Raw genomic sequence first — 25,229 nt, 5'->3', positions numbered from 1 at the left:
AATGGGGTACCCTGTGTTGCACGTTGGCCTTGTTTGTGTGTTTTTGTATGTCAGAGTGTCTGTCCGTTCCAGGAAGAGCTTTTCAGTGATCAGCAGATTGCATGTTTGGGCTTATGTAGAATGACTCAGTACTTCTTTTCACAGTTAAGTTGTTTTTATTTTTTTTATAATTATCGGGGGAAAAAAGTTTTTACACATATGTAGATCTGTTTTTAATACTATGTATGCATTACATACAGTAGATTTGTCATATTTACATGTCTGCGAACTATATCACAAACTATTTAAATAGCAAAACAATTCTGCTTTCTTGTAATCTATGGGTACTGGTCCTCATGAAGGCAGGCTCTGACTTGGGATTTTTCAGTATCAACGGTCCTGTCTTTCAAGTATCAGCTGGTTCAAACGCAGATTAACAGAGGTAAAGTTGACAAAGATGTCCAAACAAGCGTTACTTCGTGACTTCTATTTTTTTTATTGATTGCTGTCTGTCACATAAACCAAATGCCTGCCTCTTTACCAGGTCACAAGGTGAACATTGTAAAGACTGAACAGACGACAGGAAAACCTTCATATTTTTCCGCTTTGCTGTGATGAGATATTTGGATTTGAATTTTGATTTGCAACCTTTACATTCCCTCGGAGAGGACACGGAGTACAACAGATCTTTACATTTTGTTTTATGTGTTAATAATACTGTACGGCATAAAAAAACATTTTTGGGCATAATTTTTTGGACACAAACAAGATAACTTATCAGAAAAGCTTAAATATTTCTAGTTCTGATTTGCGTTTAAGGGGTGTATCTGGGGGTGGTAGAGGCTTGGCCCACTCTTAAATCTAATTGGCCACATTAAATGCCTCCCAAAACTGTTGAGAAACAACAGCCTGCATGCGATCAAGCATGGCACATCTGATGTAAATGTTGCAAACCGTGGGGTTTATTATACTTGTGTAAAATATGTTTTATATCTAAAGCTATTTGTGGCTGTAGAAGGAGCTGGATCAAGTCTGGTAGCCTCATTAGCCCCTGCCTCTGCTCTTTGTTTATGAACGTGACTTACAATGTGTGTTTTTTCTGAACATTTGAACTCTACCTGCTTTGTTCTGTGCATGTACAGGAAATGAAACGTGAATGTAAGTCACACTCACCTTTTAGGAATGGACAAAAAAGTGTTTCATAGTGAAAGAATAAAGGAGGCAACATGGATATGAAAAGGGTAAAATGATGCTGGTTTGTAACTTTACTTCATTTGTAAAATATTGTCAGTATAATACAGCATGAAATGTTCACAAAAAACTTCACACTGACGCCTCGATTTGCTGTTGACAGGTGAAATAACTATAAAGGTTTTATTTAACATCAGTGTTAGAAGAAAACAGCACAATGGTTTACAAAAGGACACTTGTGTCTTTGAATGGAGTGTATATGAAAACAAAGATTTACTAAAGTGTGATATTTACAGCAAAACTGACCCATTCATTTAAAGTTAAATAACACACCTTTAAAATTCAAGTCATATTGAATGTAAAGGATAATAAAGTGCTTTCATGCATTCCTAATAATAGCCTGTGTGAACTACCAAAACGGGAGTTATAATGAGCTGATGTGCACACAGAGAGAAAAGAATAAAACAAACTATAAAGCTTAAAAAATGATGGTCTAAATTCACTGGCATGCTTAATCTGCGCTGGTGAAAGGCAAAACACTGTAAGGCCTTATAAATGATCAATTAAGGCTCAAACTGATGCAGAGAATATCGAGTGCGGCTGTCCTCCCTCTGGTTTAATAGAGTTGAGACCTGCTACGGTGTCTGTTAAGTGTACAGACAGATTACGGATTAGGGTTAGTGGTTATTTTGGCTGATCATATGCACTGTGGGTTTTTGGGTGAAGGGTTAATTGGGTTTGATTGGGGGTTATTCTCGGGTTCTGTCTGCACTGAAGCAGAGAGGGATAAATGTGCTTTCAAGACACATTGTGGATTAACACTGAGCTCAGGTAAGTTAAGAGGAGGAGGATAACCATTCATCAGCAGACATTAGTCAGGTAGGGATTGGTTGAGAGAGGCTTGTCTGGTTACAAAGATAGTCCTGCTGTAAATGCCAAAACATATAGGACTCTAGTTTTAGCTCGGTATAATGCTGTAGCCCACACTACAGGTAATAATCTTTAAAAAGTGTTATTTTTACAGATTTGACAATCGTATCTGTAGCTTACAATAGCAATGTACTCGTCAGAATAATTGATAGATTCAATCTCAAATTGGTGATAATGAGTTGAAGCAGGAAGTTGTCTTGGGAAAGACTCCTGAGTGACCAAAGCACTCTGACATAAAAAAAAAAGCAGTCTGCTGTTTCCAGTCAAGGGACTCTGACCTTTCCAAATGGCCTCTTAGTCTTTGCTGTTGTCTTTTTCATGATGTTGCCTCATTCAAAGCGTTCAACAGTTTACTCTGTGAGTACCTTGTTCTTATTACTGATGAGAGTTTTAGTCAAAACTATAAAAATAAGACCCAAGCTGTAAAAAACCCCACAACTGCTCTGTTAAGGAATGACAGCAGTAGCGATATTTTTGAGCCTGAACATATAGTTAGTGTAACAGTGGACCTGGGTAATTTGCCAGCAGGTGTTGATGAAGTTGTCTTGAGTGTGGGTGAGTGGGTGTGGCCTTATCCATAGCTGTGAGGACTGCGGGGGTTAATTGGGGAGGAGTCTTCCCTCCCACTCTGTCCAATCAGCTGGTACAGACGGTGGCTGAGGTTCTGAACCTGACAGGTGCCTAGGACACACCCCACCCTCATCAGGTGGGGGTGGCCCCTGCCTCTACCAGCATGGCGACGACCCCGTGACCCGTGCTGCCAGACTGGCACCTTCGGTAGCACGTTGTGGCTTTGGTCGACCAACAGGTCAAAGGGCTTTGGCGGGGGATCTTTGTGTGGGAGCAAGGCCCTCCAGATGATCTGTCCGTCTTCCTCTGTAATTTGGTTGTGAGCAGCGACAGAGAGATCAGACACAGTTGGCACGATGCTGGGGTGAAAGGACTTTGGGAATTTAGAGGTTCTGGGAAAACTCAGCCTGAGAAAAACAGACAGAAAGACAGAAAATATTTCCAGGGAATCACATTCACATACGTCATATAAACGTGACTTTAGGGTAATAATACTACTTTCAGCTGCTGCCTTATTCACAAAGGGTTGTCACAGTGGGTTTGTTGCATGTTTGACTTGGCAGGTTCCCTTATTGATGCAACCCCAAAGGGATATATGTCGCCTCTCAGGATCAAACTAAGGATCTCTGACTCTACTATGGAGCCCCCATGACTTTAGGGTACATTACGTTGGTGCAGATTCATTTCCTGAAGACTTAGTGAATCCTTTAGTATAACTTCAATTAACCTCATCCCCGCCTAACGCAGCAATTTAAAATTGAACAACTGTGTGGATATGAAAGGGTGACTGTGTAAACGCGCAACATTAGCAATACCTGTTCAAATGTGATGATTGGCAGTCATGTATGTCACCTGCTTGAGTTTCACAGTGAAACTGGATAAACGCCTTACAGGATTCACGGTTGCACTGCAGGAATGTCTGCTGTGCTCAGTCTGAGGTCTCATTTTTGAGAAGAGATGATAAAGAAAGACAGAGTGGTGCACAGGTAGTAGTTCTGCCTGTAGCTATCTAACCGTCTATGTGCATTGCTTAAACATTAAAGCACTGCTTTCCCCCATTAATCTTCAAAACACAGTTAAAAGGGTGATAAGTTCATTTTAGTCAATAATTAAAAAAGAATGCAACCAGTCGGTCTAAAATTTCTGCTAGCGACATCTAAAGGCTGCTCTGTTTCCAGCTCCCAACCGGACCAAAGTGGTTTAAACCAACAGAGTCGAGAACCAAGACACTGACATCCGCTCAGTCAAAAAAAAAAAAGACATGGTTAATCAATAACAGTATGCAAGTCAGCAAATCTCACAACAGTTCCGGGAAGTGACAAAGCACAATGTAGATTGGTGGTGAGGGGCTCCTACACCTCCTCCACTCCCCTTGAGTGGGTTTTAAGTACTTTATTTCTCAGTCTCCTGCTGTCTGCACACGTTTTTTTCCCCTCACATCATCACAATACCTTTTCTATTTAAAAAAGAAAAAAATAATTCCCACTTTCTCCCAGATGCTCAAAAGTTCAAGTGCAAAGAGGGGGTATGTTTTGTCATGTAAGCAACCAGCGATGACATAATACTGCACAGGTAAATTAAAGGTTTGCAATAAAGCAATTGTCTGTTTATTCCAGCCCTTTTATACTGCTGACAGGAGCAAGTGGTTAAGTCAAATGACTGCAAACCCTCATCGTCCCTAATTCTCTTTAATACTTTTATAGTTTTGTCAAACACAACACTGCCTTACGCATGACTTATAATTCTGTACTGCAAAAAATGATATTGTATATTCAGTATGTAAGGAACAAAGAATAAAGGCAGAGGGATGGATGAAGTAAGATAATGTTTGTTTGTTTGTTGTGAAAAGTGGGCCAGATTACCATTTTATCCTGTAACTAATCCTGACTGGTATTCTGATCACTCTTCTGGCTGGACACCTTTAGCTCTCACTGCCAACACACACGAGAACACACATTCATTGTGTGTTATACCATTGACTTTAGGCTAGGTGAACTGAACTGGTTTTAATGGATGGTGAATGAAGCGTGCACACTTAGACACACACAAACTGGCATAATGTTGCATGGTGGAGAATTAGTCAAAACACGTGACTGTGACACGTGACTGTCAAACTGAGATGCAGACTTTTGCATGCATGCGGTACACAGCGTAAGAAAACTCTTGGCTTTATTCATCTTTACATGCGTGTGCTGACATCTGTAGTTGCCTGTCTCTTTTTCTTTCTGCACAAAAAAACACACATTTGTGCATTTACTCACACACATACATGGTTAAATGGCCCCCTGTGGTGAGGTTTAAAATCAACTGCCACTGAAGGGAAAGGCACTTGGCACCAAACTGCCTCCCAGTAACAAGAAATCTGGGCCACTGAGCTACTTGCTAGTTTCTAACACATCTAATACAGGTAAGCTAATATACAGCAAAGAACCAATACAGTAAACACATATGCCTATTTTTTATTTTACTTCCAGTAATTTTTAGTGTCTGCATTTTCATTGTGGTGAAAAGGTTTTGCTTATCCACTGTACTACAAGATACGGGGATGGGTGTTCTTCTTCACCTTTCCACCTGTCTCCTTTACATGCACACAAATGTTCTGTCTTGCTTCCTCTGGCTTTCCTCCCTCTTCTCTCCAGAGCATACCTACATCACTCTAGACTCTTTTCCACCAGCTCCATACTCTCACTATGGATCACAATGCCATGTGTGAACATCCTAGTCCACGGAGACTCCTGCCTGACCTCATCTGTCAGCCTCTCCATCACCTTTGCAAAATAGACGGGGCTCAACCCCACCTTGAACTCCCACTGCGCACCTCACCTCTGTCTCGTTGTCCTCATGCATGTCCTGCAACACTCTCACACACTTCTCTGTCACTCCTAAATTCCTCATGCAGTACCACAGTTCCTCTGTTGGCACCCTTCCGCATGCTTTCTATAGACCTACAAGGACACAGTGCAACTCCTCCTGACCTTCTCCGTATTGCTCCTTTTCAGCTGTACTGCTGCTCATTAATCATTACTAGCTTCGGTCAAGCTTCAACAGCTCTTTCTCATATCTTTGTGAGTGGCTCTGTAGTTATTATAGCTCTGAACATCACCCTTGTTCTTGAAATTCAGTACACAACTTTTCCATCTTCTCATTTTTCAAGATTATGTTAAACAATCTGGCAAAAATAAGCAAACTCTCCTGTCTTCTCTCCTAGACTCCAGACCTGTGGAGGTATGGAGATACCTCCACAGGTATGCCATCTGGACAAATCAGCTTTCCATGTTTCATCGTCTTCATAGCACATTCCCTTGCCTCATTCAGACATTTGCATAAATACCACTCTTTCTCTTCTGTTTAGCAGTGGATGGGTCAGAGTGCAGTGAAAAACCATCTTGCATTCTTTAAAGTGCATCCTTAGTCTCCACTGGCTGTAGATTTATAGCTGTGAACATGAATTCACTGCATCCTGAGTTCTTGTAGATGAGAAACTGCCCACCAGAGGTGCATGCGAGCACAAAAATGTCAGACGCAGTTAGATATATGTAACAGAGAGTGAGAGGACCTCATGTGTCCTGCCTTCTTAGGCACCAACCTCACCTTCTTCCTTCAGAAGTGAGAACACACCTCACATCGCCTGCTGTGTGCTACATGTGAGAAGGGATAGCTTTAGACAGCATCTCACCCTGGCTTTGTTACAGCCAGTTACATTAAAAGTACGACTTTATTATGAGTTGACAAGATCTGATGATAGTGATATCCATTTCCCAGTCACAGTTTTCTTTGCTCACCTGGTCTGTTTAATGGCGGTACTAGCTGGAGAACAGAGAGGGATTGCTTATCGTCAATGAAACTTACTGTAAAGTTGTAAAAAAGTTATTTTTTGAGCAGCTGAGATGCTTTAAAATGAAATTTGGTCATAACTCACAGGAAGGAAAACAGAAACGATTGTTGCCTATAATATCTGGCAGCAATTAACACTCCATGATAGCAGTATGTAATAAGCTGAACCCCCTTTTGTGTTTTTCTTTCTATTGCAACCCCCATTCCCTCACCTCTCATGTGTGATTCAGGATGTGAACCTGAATCTGAGAGACCAAAAGGAGCGTCTCCAACATTCTTCCCCAGTTAGAGCTCAGCATGGGGCTGTTCACAGAGAGACTGAACACACATGCAGACACATACGTGTACACAGACACACACACCCTTTTGTCCCTATGGGTTGCCCACAGCTTCACTAACAGCACGACCCCCTCCCTCCTTTTGGCTCTGTCTTTTTAAAATTACAGCAGGATGCTTTCATTTTTCTTTCTCTCCTCTTTTATTTCTTTAGGCTCACTTTGCTGAGAGCCAGCAGCAATATTACGTTACATCCAACAGCACTGAATCACACTGAGACGTTTGAGATGGGGTTCCCCACAACCCCCACCCCCATTAGCCAGAGATGTTTAGTATATAATGCTACACAACTTAATCAAATTGATAATTGTTATTGGTGTTGTTGAGGAAAAACAATCAAATAAACAAGCAGGAATAGTTCTGAAAAAATAAAAATAAAAATAATTGTATGAAATGCATTGCCTTGATGCCTTTTTATCTTACACTGTTATTGCACTAATTTAGCTCTCGAACAATAGATAAGGTGTATTAACACTAATGTGGGATTAAAGCTTTATAAAAGCTGCAAATAAGGGGAGAAATCCCTCTTATATAACTTAGACTCAGGGAGCATAACCCCTCTCCCTCTCTTACGCTTTCTTTCTCACACACACAAAACAGCGTAAGAAGTTTTCTCTGATTAGATCTACCAAGGTAGCAGAAAACAAAGTAACGACCTGTGGGTTTGCATGTGACGGTAATTTTAAACGGCGTGCTGCTGGCCTTGAAGCAGCCACATCATAACATGTTCTTAAGGAACCTACAAGCTGCTGGTGTCTTATTCAGACTGCTTGCTTGCTGCTTGGCCCCTCGGTATGCGCATGTATCCTTGTCCCAAATCCCACTAAATCACCTTCACCTCTGTCTCACCTCCTGCTGCTACTGAGAGGAATTACCTTACTCTGTCACTAGACCCTTTTTCTTCTCTTTTATGTTTTTATTTCTTTCTTTCTTTTCTTCAAATGCTGTGATGTGTAGTCATTGTTTTGCCAAAGTTACCTTTTTACAAAGGCTTTTTATTTCTAAAGAGAGAGTTTAAAGGGTGTTATGTGGTGCAAATTTATTCACAATTACTCACAAAACCTTTTAACATTGCTTTATACTTTATCTTGTATGGGGGGGAAAGAGGAAAAATACAAAATGTGCATCAAAGTAAAGCAGCAAAATTAAAGTTGTTTTCCATTAAGGTTATTAGTTAAGAAGATATTCTGAATTTAACAATTTACTTAAAAACAAATAAATCCCCCTAAAAGTTTCGGGGTTCGGGTACCTGGGTCTGTGAGTTCTCTGCGGAGTCAGTGCTTGGGACTGGATCTCCAAAGGCAAGAGCCCGAGCAGCACGCACAGCCACGCCGGACGGAGGGTGCACATGACAGGGTAGCGGAGGCACACTGTCCGGGAGCAGTAAACCAAAATATTATTGATATTACCGGAAATGTTAAAAAGAATCGATTAGAAAAAAATCCGAGAATATGGTCTGTCTTTTTGTTGTTGTTTTGTTTTTACAAAATTATCTCTAACATGTAAAATGTCGCGTATTCATGAACGACACGGTCAGCATCATCTCTGTTTCCTGCATCTTCGGCACACTGACCTCCGCGGTGTAATCCAATGTGATGCTCACTGGGGCGCAAAGCAGGAGCGAATGGAGTGTTCTGGTTTATAAAGTCCGAAGGAGGAGGAGGAGGAGGGAGGAGGAAGTTTTATTGCGTGTCCTGCTCACCAACCTCACCTCCAATGAACCTCGCAACCTAATTAAACCTCAAGAGCTTCAGTCCTCTCACTAATCCTGGGTATGAAGTGGATCTGCCATATTTGTTTTGTGCTTTATGTAAGGTAACTTATATTTTTGGATTTCATTTCCCATTAAGCAGTGTCCTTGTGGCCAATGAGCCTAGGCTGACCCACTTAGAAATAACTGCTGAACCGATTATTATTAACACAGTGAAGTCGTATTAAACCCCCTGGAATACAAAGAAAATGTTATTTTTAGTAACAGGACTTCACTTATATGACAACCACGGGTTTTCATACAGTAGCCTACTCAATGCATGCCTGGAAAACTAACAAATAACTTCCTATAAAACCTGAAATAAAGTCATTATAAAAAAAAATTATTTTACTTTGAAAAGGTATTGCATTTTATTAGTCTAATGCTTTCTACTTTGCATAAATCTTCTATTTCTTCTTCTACCTGCTGGCATTAGTGGATCATCTGCCTCCATCTCACCTCATCGCTGGTATCCTCCTCCGTCATACCAACCTGCTCCATGTCCTCCTTCAATACATCCATTAACCTTCTCTGAAGTCTTGCTCTTATCCTCCGGCCTGGCAGCTCCATCTTCAACATCCTTTGTCGAAACCAGGTTTCGCTGTCGAAACCTGTCAAAGCTGTCTCACCAGCTATCCCATGTTAGAGTCCCATGTTAGAATGTCCGACTTACCATCATTAAAAAGCATATTTAAAGCTTAACACACATTAATATGAATGTCTATGGACAATTCCCCCCTTAATAACAACTATGAGTAGGGTAATTTTTTAAGAAATTTTTTTTTAAATGACTTTCTTAACTGGATAATTGAACTAGGTACATGTCTGCATTGGCTGATAGCTGTCTTGACAAGGGCAGCTACAGTTTCTGCTAGGCCTCATCCACTACCTCAAGTTGTTAAACTGGATCCTTTTTGTGTTATCTTTAATAGACTGGCTACTGTTATGGCTTGCTGTGTGGTTCGTACTTCGGTTTTGGTGAGTAACTTTTTTGTGTTTGTGTTTTCTGTTTGTTACCACTGATTAGCTGCATTGCACTCATACAGTTTATGAATATAGCTTGCTATGAATCTAGCTAGCATTAGCTAATAAATTAGCAGTCTGTTCTTTTGTTCATATAATATTGTAACGTTCACAAGAACCAGACGGTTGGGGTCTCAGTTTGTCCGTTTATTCGGCACATAAGCCAGCGGGTTGTTAACTCAGGGGGAAGCGCTCTCGAACTACACCTCTCTTCAGCCTGGCACACACACAGAACAACCAGGTCCCCCCACTCCTTCCTGTACACCACCCTCACTACTTCCTGCAGCCCAACCAAACATGAATCTTAAAGGAACAACAACAGTGTGCAGAGAAAACCAACATGTCACTGTCCAGTAACACTTAACCATCGTTACACTGCCCCCCCAGCAATAAGTTCCTCGTCCCCGAGGGAACGACACAGTCTCTGAGGCGGGGCGGTAGCCTACGTTCCCTCCTTGACCTCCTGAGCCCCTGAGGAGGACGCGGAGCTTCGGGGCTTTGGGGTGAAGAGTCCGAGGGGGGGGAACGCAGCCCCGGTCGGGGGCCCCTCTGAGCAGGGTCATGGACGCTCTGTACACGTCCCTCTGGAAAGGAGGGGAGGGACTGTCCTCTGTAGGGGGCCATCCGGTCTCTGTGCAGCGCTACTATCCTCCCCCTAGGAGGCAACTGCACCCTGTAAACAACCTCCCCCACTCGCTCTAGGACGCTGCAAGGCCCCACCCAGCTGCTATCCAGTTTAGGACACCGTCCCTTCTTCCTCTTTGGGCTGTAGACCCACACCAGCTCCCCAGCACGGAAGTGCCTCCCTTTAGTGGTGATGTCGTAATTCCTCTTTTGGCGCAGGCCTGCCTTCGCCAGCTGCTCTCGGGCGTAGGAATGTGCAGAATCCAGCCGGTCCTGCAGCTTCCTTGCGTAGTCCCGGCCCGGTGGTGCCTCTGGTGCGTCCGGGGGTTTCCCAAAAGCCAACTCTGCAGGAGTTCTCAGCTCTCTCCCTAACATGAGCAGGGCAGGCGTACATTGGGTGGAGTCCTGCACTGCCGACCTGTAGGCCATGAGGGTAAGGGGAAGATGGTAATCCCAGTCCCGTTGGTGTTCTGAGGTAAGGATGGCTAGCTGCTGGGCCAGCGTCCTGTTAAACCTTTCCACCAGCCCATCGCTTTGGGGGTGAAGTGGGGTGGTGCGGGTTTTCTTAGTCCCAAGGCGTTCACACATGGCAGCAAATACCTTGGACTCAAAGTTACGCCCCTGGTCACTGTGGAGGGTCTCTGCTGTTCCAAAGCGGCTGAACATCCCCTCCACTAATACATCAGCGACCGTCTCAGCCTCCTGATCTGGGATGGCGTATGCTTCCGGCCACTTGGTAAAATAGTCCATGGCCACAAGAACATAGCGGTTTCCTCTGTCTGTGCGAGGAAATGGGCCCATGACGTCCACAGCTACTCGCTCCATTGGGGCTCCTGCTGGTTGCTGCTGAAGCTGAGCCCGGGACTGGTCTTGTGGCCCTTTGTGTGAGGAACATGCATCACAGCTGCGGCAAAAGTCCTCCACATCCCTCCGCTGTTGACCCCAGTAATAGCCCTGGCGGAGGCGGCGAAGAGTCTTGGAGACCCCAAAGTGGCCAGAGCCAGTGCTCCCATGGCAGGCTCCCAGCACAGCTGACCTCAGCGACCTTGGCACCACAACCTGCCACCTCTCCTCCCCCGTGGCAGGATCCTTCCAGGCACGCTCCAACACCCCCTCCTTCAGCCTGAGAGCTGCAAACTTGGCCCACAGCCCCCTGGTACAGATGGAAAACCCAGTGACCTCATCCCAAAGGGGTTGCTCCCCCTTCTCCAGCCACTGCAGGACCGGCAGCAGGTCTGTGTCTTGTTCCTGCCGTGCCCTCCACTCCGCTGCATCCACCACCAGAAGAACCCTGCAGGCGAGCTGTGCTGCTCCGTCTATTGTCGTGAGTTCCCGCTGTATTTCCTCTCGCTTCTCACAGTAACGGCAGCCAGCTGCAGCACATGGGCGGCGAGAGAGGGCGTCTGCGTTAGAATGGTGCGTCCCTGCTCTGTGCTCCACGGTGAAATTGAAGGCTTGGAGCTCCTCCAGCCAGCGAGCCACCTGTCCCTCTGGCTCCCTGAAAGACATCAGCCACTGAAGGGCAGCATGATCAGTTCTGACAACAAATGCTGTGCCGCACAGGTAGTATTTAAAGTGTCTCACCCCCGCCACCACAGCCAACAGCTCTCGTCGTGTGACACAGTAGCGCCGCTCGCTCCTGTTCAGGACCCGGCTGAAGTACGCCACCACCTTCTCCCCTTCCGGTCCAACCTGCGACAACACCGCTCCCAGCCCCACATTACTTGCGTCAGTGTCCAGGACAAAAGGCAGGGCGGGGTCAGGGGGGGCAAGGACTGGGGACTCTGTCAGCGATCTGCGGAGGGTGTCGAACGCCTGCTGACAGTCCTGGGTCCAGATGAAGTCACGGTCCTTCTGCAGCAGGTGGAAGAGTGGTGCGGCTATGGAGGAAAAGCCCTTCACAAACCTCCTGTAATAAGACGCCAGTCCTAGGAAGCTTTTGAGCTGTTTCTGGTCTGCTGGTGTGGGCCACTCGGTAATGGTGTGAATTTTTTCCTCCAAAGTGCTGATGCCCTCACGACCCAGCTTGTGGCCCAGAAACTCCACCTCCCTCCTCATGAAGTGGCACTTGTCGGGATGCAGCTTCAGGCCTGCAGCCGCCACCCTCTCCAACACTTGTCTCAGGGCATCCAGGGCAGCATCAAAGGAGCTCCCGTGCACTAGAAGATCATCCAGGTAAACCAGACACCGTTGCCGTGGGACGCCAGCCAGCACACTGTCCATGAGCCTCTCGAAGGTCGCAGGAGCGTTGCAAAGGCCAAAACTCAGGACTTTGAACTGCCATAGTCCCCTGTTAGTGCAGAAGGCTGTCTTCGGTCTGGATTCCGGGGACAGTGGCACCTGCCAGTAGCCACTCCGCAGGTCCAGGGTGGAAAACCAGGAGGACCCGGCTACTAAGTCGAGGGACTCATCAATCCTGGGAAGGGGGTAAGAGTCTTTCTTCGTCACTTTGTTGAGTGGTCTGTAGTCCACACAGAAACGCATCCTAGGACTTTTTTTCTTAGGCACCATCACCACCGCGGAGGCCCACAGGCTATCAGATGGTTCTATGATGCCCGCCTTCATCATTTCACACAGCTCCCTGTCTGCAGCCTCCTGATGAGCCAGGGGCAGGCGGCGGGGGCGCACTTTAATAGGCTGGGCATCCCCGGTCTCAATGACGTGCTCTACCAAGTGTGTCAAGCCAACATCACTTTCTTTCAGGGCAAAAATGTCACTAAACTCTTTTAGTACCTGCCATAGACTCTCTTGCTGCTGTGGAGTCAGCCCCTCACAGTTCTTTGACCAGATACTCCTCACTGCTGAGAGCCTCTCCTCCTCCTCCTCCTCCGCTCGCTGTTCTGCTGGCGGGTCTGCAGGGGTCTCTGCGGTGGAGGTGGATGCCGCGGCAGATGCTGTGCAGACCGGGGGAGGAATAAGCGGCACCTTCTTCCCATCAGGGAGTACGAGGAGGCCTTTGCCTAAGTCCAGTACACCACCAATGGCTCGTAAAAAATCCAGCCCAAGGATGCAGGCGTCCTGCACGTCAGCCACCCAGGCAGCATAAGACACACCGAGGTCCCCCACCTTGAACTGGAACACTCCCTTCCCTCTCATTGGGGCCAGATCACCGGTCACAGTCTTAAGTTGCACGTTAGTCGGTTGTACAGCAGCTCCGGTTGGGACAATATCGGGTCGGACCAGCGTTGCATTGGATCCCGTGTCCAGCAGGGCCGTACAGGACACCCCCGCAATCGTCACTGGAACATGGCAAAAGCCGCCAACCTGGGTCCAGCCCACAGCGATGGCCGCACCGGGTGGAGGTGGCGGTGGTGTGGGGATGTCGTTCTCCCAGGCCCGTGTACTCCCACCTACACGGGCCCGTGGGCGTTTCCCTGAACCGCTGCAAGCTTGGGGCACTGCCTGATGAGGTGTCCGACTTGTCCACATCCCCAGCAGCTCTGAGGTCGGCGGTGTGGGCCAGCCCGAGGGGAAGGCGACTGCAGCGAAGCTGTCTGCACCAAACTGCACAGGCCCGCTGGCGTCTCCATCTGTTCCACAGGTGCTGACACAGCCCTCACCACGTGTGCGTCGTCAGCGCCCCCAGAGGATCCTGCAAGCATCTCCCTCTCCAACGCTAGCTCCAGGGCTGCACTGAGTGTGGCCGGCCGAGCAAGCTGAGTTTGCATGCGAAGCTCTTTAGGGCTCAGGGCTTGCAGGAACTGGTCCCGAGCTAACTCCGCCTGCACTGATGGTGGCATGCTGTCATACGCCCTCCGGAAAAGGCACTCGACTTCATGGGCCAAAATGCGGAGGGGCTCACCTGGCAATCTGCATCTGTTGTGGAACTCCGACCTCAGCAGCACTGGTTGGTTATACTGCCCGAAGCGCCTCTGAAGTGCTCCGACCAGAGCATTATAATCTCCCCTCTGCTCCTCGGTCAGCAGCAGCAGGCATGCAGCTGCATCCTCACACAGGCACAAAGCCAATTGTGCCAGCACCAATATCTGCTTCAAAAACCAACATGGCAGAAGCCAAAAAGCTAACATTATAGCTTCAGGTCAGCACCTACACAGGTATTTTGGAAAACATAGCCTTTTTGCCTCTTGCCCACATATTAGCACCATTTTAGGTCTTTGAAAACGGAGATTTCTGGGGGTTTTGTGGGTTGGGGAAATCACAATGCAACTTTGTTGCTTTTATTTTGAAGGTGACTGCTATTAGACGTGTGTGTGTTCAGTTGATACACATACCCACATAGCAAAATTGGTATGGCCCGGATCAGGCCCACACAATGTGCTTACATATGGCTAACATACCGCAAAGAACGACGGCCCTTTGGTGGCCCAGACCTGGTTTGCCCAAGGTTGCCCACACATGGGCCAGCACAAGGCCAGTTGCATACACACTGGTGGTCCTGTGCTGGCCCATGCGTGGATTACCTCTGGCAAACCTGATCTGGGCCACCAAAGGGCAGTCATTCTTTGCGGTATGTGGGCCATCTGTAGGTGGTGTGCAGCCACGGGCCAGTTGTAGACACACTGCTGGCCCAGAACAATTTCAGCTCTGGCCCCAGATGTCAGCCTAATGTATACTTTAAACAAGCCATGCAATAACAACATGTACCAGATGTTATGGCCCTGGCCATAATCTGCTTTAGTAGTTGTTTTCTTTGTCTGTGCCTTTAAGTCTTTGCAGGTCCCGGATTGGATGAGCTGACGGCTGCCGATTGGTCCGCTGATCATGTGGTCGCATTCAAAATCCATCACCAGCAGTTGTCCCAGGCAGCCACTGACAGCAGCAGCAGACCTGACCCTGGCCTCTAAAACCTGAGACATTTGTGCCACTTTCTGAGTTCTGTATATAGTGTGTACATTAGTTTTCATTGTAAATAGCACCTTGTAAATAGCACTGGAACAGAAGGGGTGAGCTGCCTTATCGTTTTCCTTGCACTGTTTTCTCCTGTTTATTTCAGTTAGGGAGTTAGGTGTAGCGCTTGTCTTTTGTTTGATGTTTGATTTCACATAGGGTTTTAGATAACACCTCCTCCTGACTTAGCTTGTTTTGTTTGTTATTTTGGCCTTTGTTCACCCCAGAGCTTCATTTTTGCAGTGTAGATAAATAAACCACCATTCACTAAGAAATTGGTTTTCCCTCTGTGTATGGTTTTGGGGACCAGGGCGGGGCAATCTTTTCAAACTTATGTTGCGTTCCTGTACCCCTAGACTGGGGCGTAACACCAGAACATGCAGAAGTAACATGCCAAAACTCTGTTCAGACAGTGAGTGGACTGATTCTTATATAGCACTTTTCTACTCTCCCAGATTACTCAAAGTGCTCAATACAACATGCCACATTCACCCAATCACATACTTTTGCTTAACTGAGGGCTTCCTAACTACTTTCACACTCTTGACATGCAGATTGGAGGAGCCAGGGATCAAACCACTAACCTTCCAATCAGTTTGTGACCTGCTCTACCACCTGAGCTACAGCCTCCCACTGGCAAAGATGAGTAAGCCCTCACTAGGTTTTGGATAAAGTGTACACTCACAAACCTGTCAAACCTGCATTTGAAACATTGGCTACCATAGCAGTAGAGTGGCATTTGGGTCTTCTAACTAAAATAGGAAAATAGGAACATAAATAGTGCCATCATTGCCAGACGTGGCCCACATCTGGTTGACATACACTCTGCCAAAACACCAGTCAGTCAGAAGTGCCAGCTTGATTCCAGATCTGGGCCAGACCTGTTTTCTGTGGGCCTGGGCCACATAAACCAAACCACAATCAAGCCAGATATGGCATGCCATCACGTAGACAGTGCCATCTATGTCAGGCCTGGCCCATATCTGGATGACATACGTCTTATCATGCCAGAAGTCCGCCAGCAGTGCCGGCTTGATACCAGATCCGGGCCAGACCTGCTTGCTATGTGAGTACAGATTGATGCAGAATGTAGCGTTTTGAACAAGAGATGGTGTTAGAGATAAAGCAGTGTGCTTAGTTTGTGGTGAGAAAATTGCTATGTTGAAGGATTACAGTTTGAATTGCCATTATGAGACTAAGCACCTACATAAAAATACAAGAACTTGAATGATGCAGAGCGCAAACTAATATGTGAAGACAGAAGAACTTTTTTTTTTACCAAGCATTACACATCCAAGGAAGAAGCAGTCAAGACCAGCTTTGTCTTTTCCCATAAAATTGCACAAATAGCAGTAACAAAGGTAAACTATTCTCCGATGGGAAGTTTATTTGGTGAACTGTTATTATGCCCATGAGAAAAAAAGAAGCATTTGAGAATGTGTCTCTATCCAGGCGAAGCATAACAAGACTGATCAAGGACACTGTGGGAAATCTGCAACTTACGCTGACAAAGTGGACACTTTGAACTGGACGTGATGTCTGTGACACAGCCAAGTTACTCATCTTTATGGATGGGAAAACTAAAGTGTTTGAGATTGCAAGGAACAATATTTGTTCATGGAGGTAACCACACGCTTGGGATGAAATGGGAAAAACTGGCAGATGTGACCCCTTGGGAAAATTAACTGCTCACCTCTGGTATACATACAATAAAAACTTTGTTACTGTAAGCTCTCGGAGGACATTTTATTAGATACACAGGCAAGTAGATGTGGTCAAGATGACCTGCTGAAGTTCAAAATGAGAATCAGAATGCAGAAGAAAGTTGATTTTAAGTGACTTAGAAAGTGGCATTGTTGTTTTGAGTATTCCAGAAAATGCTGATTTATAGAGCATGGTTCAAAAAAGCAAAAAATCTCCAGTGAGCCCAGTTCTCTGGGTGAAGATGCCTCACTGCTGGGAGAGGTCAGAGGAGAATGGCCAGACTGGCTTGAGCTGTAATTCAAACAACCACTCATTTCTACCAAAGTTTGCAGAAAAATATGTCATGTTGAACCTTGAAGCTGACTGCCTGCAGCAGCGGAAGACTACTGGATGCAACTTACTTCTGTCAAATAAGAACAGAAATCTGAGACTATACTTCAAATGCAACCTGATTTCTGCTGCAATATTTGGATTGTAGTATTAGAATATGGCATAATGGTAATGGTACACTTTGGGTCTCTTAGCACCAACTGAAGATGATTTAAACCCCACAGCCTGCCTGTGTATTGCTGCGGATTATGTTTATCCCTTCGTGTCCAGAGGGAACCCATCTTCTGGCTGTTTCCATCAGGATAGCGTGCCATGCCACAAATCTCACATCATCTCAAACTGGTTTCTTGAACATGACAATAAGTTGACTGTACTCAGATGACCTTCAAAGTCACCAGATTGCAATCTAATAGAGCACCTTTGACCTGTGGTCGAATAGGAGAGTCTCAGCCAACAAGTCTGCAGCAACTGTGTGATGCTGTCGTGTTAATATGGACCAAAATCTCAGAGGAATGTTTCCAGCACCTTCTTGAATCTTGTGCCACGAAGAACAAAGGTAGGTCTAAAAGCAAAAGGGGGTCTAAACAGATACTAGCAAGACATACCTAATAAAGTGGTTAGTGAGTGTTTTTATCCCAACATGCCAATTTAAATCACTCTCCCTGCAGTGTAGAGCAGGTTATTGTGACATTTATAAAGTTATCAACAAAAACTGACATTTGTCTTTACAGCCGAATATGGTCCAATCTAAGGAGAAAAAAAAACATTGCCTGAAAAATGACACCTCCACCATCTCCATTAAAGATGTGTTTTGTTGAAGAAACCTGAGTACAACAGCAGTATATGAACTCATATTGCACCCCAGTGCCTGGCTTTATGGCTGCTCATATTTTTGACCTGTAAAGAGATGACATTGTGCAAATTGTACCCACATGTTTCCCACATGGGGGTCAGAACTCTCGCATGGAGTTAATCTGAACAGCTGTGACATGATGCACGAGCCAGTTAAACGCATGCAAACCCAATGTTTTTATGTTCAAATTAACATCATGTAAGACAGATTGGCTACTGTTATGTTATCCCCTGATTATGAAAGTTCAAAAAAGTAAGGAAAACTAGAGAGAATCAGTCTCTGTGTTGGCCAGAGGCTGTCAGATACTGTTCCCTTCAGTTTTCTTGTAAAAGAACAACTCTTCTTTACTGTGAAGGAGGACACAGATGAGCAGCTCAGAGTCTGAACCTGATTAAAAGAATGCTCTGTATGTGGAGGTGGCTTCAGGTCTTAATTAAAGCGCCATGGCTGTGCTTGTCTGTGACTCAGCAGTTTGCAGTATTACCTTGTAAGCTCAGTTTCCAATACGGTGAGCCTTACCTCAGTCCCACATGTGCATTAACACATCTCCTATCTACCCAAAGAACAAACCTTTGTGTGTATGCGTGTGTGAGGGAGTGTGTGCATGTATCCAGACTTATCCTGCCTCCTCTCTGAAGGGTTTCAGTTTCAGTCTTTTGTGTCTGCTGAACACCTCAGGTTGAAATCTGAGTGGAAATCAGCCATCTGGCTGCAGTTATGAGCTGTAATCCAACTCAAATCAATCAGAATTCACATCGCATACACACTTGCAATACAGAACTTCCATTTTCTGTTGAGCTCTCTTTTCACTGTGGAATGATTACCACAAAACTATGGCACACAGTAGGTTCATCACAGTAAAAATCACGGAAGGAACTTCCACCAAGGCTTTTGTGTCTACATTTGCAGGTTTTTATGTGTCTAAATGTCATATATATATCACTACAATCAAACAAGATAAAGATTAAAAAACAAAGACAAAAACCCTTTATTTGGTCTGAAACACGAGTACTAAGGGTGTCTGAAGTATGTAGGCCAAAGGGCCTGTCTCTCCTCCTCAGTTTACGTCCCAAGTAAGTCAGTCGTAAGTATTTTAATGCATCTGCAGCACTCCATATAAGGCTTGCTTATGTGCTGAATAAACGTTTATTTTTAAGGGTGGGTGTGACCACAAGATGTGCTGTAGTAATATGTTGGTAAATGACTCATGAAAGAATAAAGTTACGTTGAAACCGAGCACACCATTGTTTTTCTTGTGACATTACCAATAAGTTTGATGTGTCACATGGCCCTCTTCCTATTGAAAAAACAAAGGTTGTATCCAAGATGGCCAACTTCTAAATGGCCACCATAGTCACCACCCATCTTGAGGAGTTTTCCCCCTCACATATACTAATGTTCCACAAACAGGACTTTAATATTACCAACCATTCCCATGTTATTACGGTGTATCCATATAAATGGCCCACCCTGTATAATGAAAGAGGCATGTTTTCATTTTAAGTTGAACAGAATTTGCAGTTGAAATGAGAGATCAATCATTTTTTGCAACAGTGTTGTTCAGTAATGAAGTTATGAAATGAATAAATACATTTCTTTTAGGTTAATCATTTTTCAAATTTCTTTGTATTTTTAAGTCTGTCGGTAAAATGTAGGGGTTTTTGCTGCCTCTTTGTGGAGAAATATAGGACTACATGCTTATATTGGGCAAAGGAAAAATGTTTTAAATAAAAATAGCCAAGCAATAATATATCCTGATTATGTCTGTATCTGGGGCATGAGATGCGAGAAAAAGAGATGAAAACAGATTTTCATATGACCTGGAAGCTACAGAATAGAATAGAATACCTTTATTGTCACTATACAGACATACAGAGCTACAGAGCATCTCCTACTCGGTGCAAACGTGGTGGGGGGTGCAGAGTTTCTGCAGCACTATATACATATGAACAGTATTTAGAGAAAAAATATATAAAATGTACAAATATACAATCGGGTAAAAATAGAAATATGTAAATAAATAGTGTTAATAAATAGAAGAGGGGGGGCAGTGAGGTGAGAGCTTATTGTTTATGGAAGCATAGCTGACATATATGCCATCAGGGGTAAGCACATCATTTTTAAATTACTAATTATACGTAAGGATAATTAGTAATAGTAGGAGCTTCAGGTGGTGCAGGGGCATCAAACGGGCGCTGGGTTTGTCCAGATGTTGCAGAAAGCATCCCTCATGACAGGGCCATGGTCTGTGTGGTAACAACTAGGTTTTTCAACAGGACAACGCTACAGTACACAATGCCCGCAGGACAAGGGACTTCTTCCAGGACAATAACATCACTCTTTTGGACCATCCTGCATGTTCCCTGTGAACCTTTGGGGATGGATGGATGGCTAGGGAAGTTTACAAAAATGGGCAACAGTTCCAGACAGTAGATGCCCTTCTTGCGGCTCTTTTCACCACTTGGAGAAATGTTCCCACTTACCTCATGGAAACGCTTGCATCAAGCATGCCGCAACAATTTTTTGAAGTGATCAACAATAACGGTGGAGCTACTCATTACTGAGTTAATGTTTAGAACTTTTATGGCTGATCAAAAGTTTAAGACCACATCTTAAAAAAAACTAAGCTCCCCCAAATCAGAAATCAAACAGCTTGATTCAGTTTAAGCTTTGTTTTCAATAAATTGCATGCTTAAAAAAATGTTTTGTCTCACTCCTATTTCTTCTTGTTGCATGTTGAAACTCTACCTGGAACCATGTTAAGATACAAATATGCAAAATATGATTTTTCGCTATTTTTAAACGTAAACTTTTGATCAAGACTGCATATGGCACAGGGCCCGTTAGGCTCATTTAATGCAGTGTGGCTCGAGTGGCCTGACACTTCCCAGAAACAACGCTGTTAACCAAGAAGAATGTACAGTAGAGTTTGTATGTTGAAGAGGCACATTTTCTATTTGTTTTGCAGCACTAAAAAGAAAAAAGACGACTCTGAAAAGAAACAAAAATATTCATACAATTCAGTGTTTACAGTATGTGATCCCTTAGCTTTGTGGGCCTCAAACGGCGTTCACATCTGAAATGAGAGAACCAGTGCAGCCAGATGTTTTGTCAACACCCTTACATTAAAACAGAAAAACCACCATTTAACTCTCATAAGTCAGTTTAATCATAAATCCAGTATGTAAACAAATATTTACAGATGGTGCAGGGAAAATGTGATACGTGCTGGATTCCTTTACTAGCAGCAGGTGGCGCTGATTATAAACCAAAGACCTGAAAATATGCTAAATAAAACAGCACCAGCACCCACTTCAGGATCAAACACAAAGTCCCTCCCTGTCTTTAACCAATTCTTCCCACTTTTTTGCATTCACTAATTTCTCCAAAATAAAGTATGCATGCTTTTCAGTTCCACTGTACAGATAATGGCTCACAAATATTTATTACAAAGTACTCTAAAATACATGAAGATGCAGATGCAGCATTTTTGCACGGTGCACAAAATACAAAAATGGCACAAACTGGGTTTGTTTGGTTAAGTGACCTTGAAGATCTTGACCTTATCAAAGTAAAATAGTGCACCATTATGTTAAAAAAGCAAAAAAAAACCAACAACAACAAAACAAAGCATGCAATAGTCATACACTTCAGTCCAATTCTACAGAACAGGAGCATTGTTTCTTTGCATTGCTCTCCTTATAGAGCTTTCTTTAAAAATCTATACTGGGGAATACGTTTAAATTTGGCCCAGAGTGGTGAGAGACAATCAGCTTTAAGAAATAAATAAGCGTGCAATGATGTGATTGTACAATATCTGCGGCTGCCCTTTAAGTTCACCCTTGTCGTCCCAAAGCTGTGATGAGGTCCTGCAGTGGCTCAGTGTCTTCTGGATCCAGCAGCTCATGGTGCCGGCAGAAGAGCGTCAGGTGCATGAAAAGCGTGTTGAGGTGCGGGTGCAGACCCACCTGCTGGGCCTGTGTGTAGTGAGACCAATAAATGTGAGCCATTGTCCTGAACAACAACAGAAACACCTTCTGGACCATAAACACGAAGCCTGTCGGAAATTTTGCACCTGGAGAAACAAGGAAGAGATGACAGTTTAAAACTAAAACTGAAACTGAAACGTGCCGTGCAATTAGGTAACACACGATGTAAATGCACTCTACCTGCTTTTGTAGGGAACACGTCTTCATCAGTCAGTAGGTCCTGAATGTATGACATGGCGTAGTCAAAGTAAAGTGGAGCAGAGCACTTAAGCTTCCTGCCATGGTCATCAGTCCAAACATAAACCCTGAGGACGAAAGCGTACTAAAAGTTTACACAACATGGAAACAACAGAATCCGTACTTGATGTTTTTTAAAGGGTAAATATTGTGATGGCACTCCTGGGCTGATAAAGACTGAGAAGCTGCTCAGAGCTCAGCTTAAAGACTGATTATAGTACATTTAGGTCAACCTCATGCAAGCTCTCCTAATGCTGTTAGCAAAAAGGCCGTTTGCTGGCAGTAGTGTTGGGAAAAAGGGAAAAACGAACTTTTAAAACAATTCACATAAACATAATTTAGGAGCTTGGACATTTTACTTCAGCACATGCTGATTGCTTGCACTTTACCCCAATGACTGCAACAGATATAGTGTGCAAGGTTACCCATATATAATATGAATATAATATTATATTATACATCAAGAACAGCTTTTGTATCTGCATACGGTGCCACAATTTGCAGTATAATACTGAGTAACTTACGCGTTGCCTGGTCCACAGGCAGTTGGGCATGTGCTGGGAGTGCAGAACTCTGATAGGGCACTGGAGAACAGGTTTATATGCTTGAAAAATGCCACAGCTGGAAAGAAAATAAATAAGCACAGCAACATTATATCTTGCGCACGTTGCTGTTCTCTCTTCTTCTTTGTTTTTGCAGAAAGAAGAAAAGTGTTGGGAGTTAAAGAGCTACAGAGAAATGAGTCCAAACACAAATCTGTTACTACTTACTGTTGCTGGCAAGCCACTCTGCCTTGTCGACGCCAGGCGGCAGAGCTATGAGGGCATACATGTCTGCATGTGTGATCCGCTGACACACATACTGCTGCTGCAGATATGGACGCGCTTCCTGGTTATTGTTATTAATCCCCCTTGAGAAGACAGTTCAGAGTTAATGAAGCCGACACAGAAAGAGAAAGAGTGGGAGACCGAAAAATATCGCTGTGTCTAACGACCAACGGGTCAGTGGATTAATGACTGCTGCTGCACTCAGTAGATATGATGTTTTAAGTTCTTTCATCTATCTTGCTCTGTGTTGGCTGACACACACACATTGAAACATACGAGCACTGCTGTGACTGCAGACCTAAACATCCAATACAGCAGCAGTTAATGTAATGAAGGCAGTCAATTCAGATCCAGCGTAATTACTGTTAATGAAGCAGACTGCTGCAGCGGTCAATGCTGGAAAGCAAATAACTGAGCAAGATTGTGCAGGATAATGTAGAGCCGAGTGCTGAGGCCAACCCTCTTTGGGAAAACATCTCTTTTTCCTACATCGGTTTATATACTGCACCTACTGATAAGCTACAGACAGGGCTTATTAATCAGGAAGGTGTGACAATATAGATAGAGAATACTGGGAATGTATGATGTTTACAGTGTGATGGAGAGTCAAACCTGGCAGCAGAATTTGACTTTATTCAAAGCAGGGATGCAGGATAGTTGCTCCTGATCAGAGCAGGCTAACTCAGACTTTTAGTCAAGACTTTGCAATATTAAAAGTGTAGTGGATCAGGCAGCTGTCACGCTCAGCTTTCTCACACACACACACAGACACACACACACACACACAGACACACACACACACACACACACACACACACACACACACACACACAACAGCTGAGGGTTTACTTAGTATGACCTTGCCTGCTGTGATAAGGAAAACACAGTACTCTCCATGGGGTTTCATTCCCCCCTGTATAAATGTGTTAGTGTGTGTGAGAGAGAGTGGCTGCCAGGGATCATTTGTGTAAAGGTTTAAACAGGAGGTCTTTTGTCAAACGTGAAAGGTCAGAGCAGTCAGAAAGGGAGGAAGAGTGTCAGAAATCAATGTAAACATTAGCTGTGCAAAGGTACAGTAGAGCAAAGCTTTGCCAAGCCATGACAAACTTTCCTAATGTCCACAGGAACATCAGCTGCTCACATCCTGCTCTGTTACAGCTCACTGACATTAACTCAGTCACCTCCTCTCTTGGCTACAGGTTGTCAGCACACAAAAACAAAGAACCCAAAGCTAGTTGTCATGTTGTGTTTTTTGTGTAAACACTCTCCTCTGTGACCCTGCTCTCCTGCACTCGGCCATCTGTCCACTTTTACTTTGTCCATGAGCGGGTTTCTCTTCGCTACAGCGAGCTGGCTGTAAAAGATTCAACCTGGAGCAAAACATTTGCCTAGTAACTCAGATAAAACACATTTTCCCAGTGCCTTTCCTCATATTAGTTTTAACTGCTGCTCATAATGTGTTCCCGCTGTTAGAGGAATCCACCGTCACTGATGGCATCAGGCAAATATGTAACACACACGCACACGCACACACGCACACGCGCACACACACGCACACAGTCTTATCTGGAGAACATTCCTGAGTAAACCATGTGCAACCAGCTTTCTAGTCACATTTCTTACACACCATTAACAGATATAAGTATTGTCCTCTTTTTAACATGAGTGTTTGTTCTATCAAAAATACAGAAGTAGTAAAAGATTGACAGGACAAACAAAGAAATGCAATAAAAAAAAAAAACAAGGAGAAAAAGAGATATAACTTACAATTTGTCACTGCTGATGTCAGAGGGCTGAAGGGTCTTCCCGTCTGCTTCTTTAGCCGAGGGGTAACTATGGCACCCCCCCATGGCGTGAAGCTAAGAGCAGAAATGTTGATCGTGCCAGCTCCACTTTTCCATCCCAAACACACACACTTCTACACAGTCTGGGCAACATATGGCCACCACTTCTCCAACACAAACATGTCTCAGCTCACAAACCGATCCAAGGTATCACACCCCCCCTCAAAAATCTCCTCTACATAAAGTTTGTTTTCTCCAAAATATAGAGAAAAAGTAGTCCAAGAGTTGGGAATCGTCTCCCTTAGTCGTCTCCTACTCTTTTTTTGCTCCAGTGATCCAGTGTCAGTGTGTTTATGTCTCCTTTGTCTGAAGTCCCACACCCCACAGGCTCCTCCTCTCCCAGCTCCAAGCAGACAGGCA

At 44.5% G+C, this 25,229-nt stretch overlaps 2 protein-coding genes and 1 long non-coding RNA gene across 7 annotated transcripts; 1 reads left to right on the top strand and 2 right to left on the bottom strand.

Moving 5' to 3' along the window:
- Nucleotides 1-180: 180 nt before the first annotated feature.
- adm2b (adrenomedullin 2b) lies at nucleotides 181-9,100 on the bottom strand. 4 transcript variants are annotated; one of them, XM_076885767.1, is made up of 3 exons: nucleotides 9,083-9,100; nucleotides 8,090-8,210; nucleotides 181-3,077 (listed from the first exon to the last, which is right to left on the bottom strand). In XM_076885767.1, the coding sequence occupies exons 2-3, from the start codon at nucleotides 8,188-8,190 to the stop codon at nucleotides 2,672-2,674; spliced, it is 507 nt and encodes a 168-aa protein (XP_076741882.1). In that variant the 5' UTR covers nucleotides 8,191-8,210; nucleotides 9,083-9,100; the 3' UTR covers nucleotides 181-2,671. The 4 variants fall into 4 exon arrangements, with proteins under 4 accessions (XP_076741882.1, XP_076741881.1, XP_004553326.3 ...); XM_076885766.1 differs by lacking the exon at nucleotides 9,083-9,100 and adding an exon at nucleotides 9,050-9,068; XM_004553269.5 differs by lacking the exon at nucleotides 9,083-9,100 and adding an exon at nucleotides 8,341-8,509.
- On the top strand, nucleotides 8,493-15,354 carry LOC143419351 (uncharacterized). 2 transcript variants are annotated; one of them, XR_013099308.1, is made up of 3 exons: nucleotides 8,493-8,612; nucleotides 9,027-9,568; nucleotides 14,906-15,354. It is a non-coding gene; the product is annotated as an uncharacterized LOC143419351 (long non-coding RNA). The 2 variants fall into 2 exon arrangements; XR_013099307.1 differs by having other exon boundaries at nucleotides 8,552-8,655.
- A 5,763-nt stretch (nucleotides 15,355-21,117) lies between these two features.
- On the bottom strand, nucleotides 21,118-25,227 carry LOC101464506 (MOB kinase activator 2). Its single transcript, XM_004553272.4, has 5 exons — nucleotides 24,793-25,227; nucleotides 22,969-23,108; nucleotides 22,723-22,819; nucleotides 22,142-22,266; nucleotides 21,118-22,047 (listed from the first exon to the last, which is right to left on the bottom strand). The coding sequence occupies exons 1-5, from the start codon at nucleotides 24,873-24,875 to the stop codon at nucleotides 21,809-21,811; spliced, it is 684 nt and encodes a 227-aa protein (XP_004553329.1). The 5' UTR covers nucleotides 24,876-25,227; the 3' UTR covers nucleotides 21,118-21,808.
- Nucleotides 25,228-25,229: the final 2 nt, after the last annotated feature.

The sequence above is a fragment of the Maylandia zebra genome, linkage group LG7 (assembly GCF_041146795.1).
Source record: "Maylandia zebra isolate NMK-2024a linkage group LG7, Mzebra_GT3a, whole genome shotgun sequence".
Classification (NCBI taxonomy): Eukaryota; Metazoa; Chordata; class Actinopteri; order Cichliformes; family Cichlidae; genus Maylandia; species Maylandia zebra.
The sequence above is the reverse complement of the archived record's forward strand: the minus strand, read 5'-3'. Positions and strand labels throughout refer to the sequence as shown.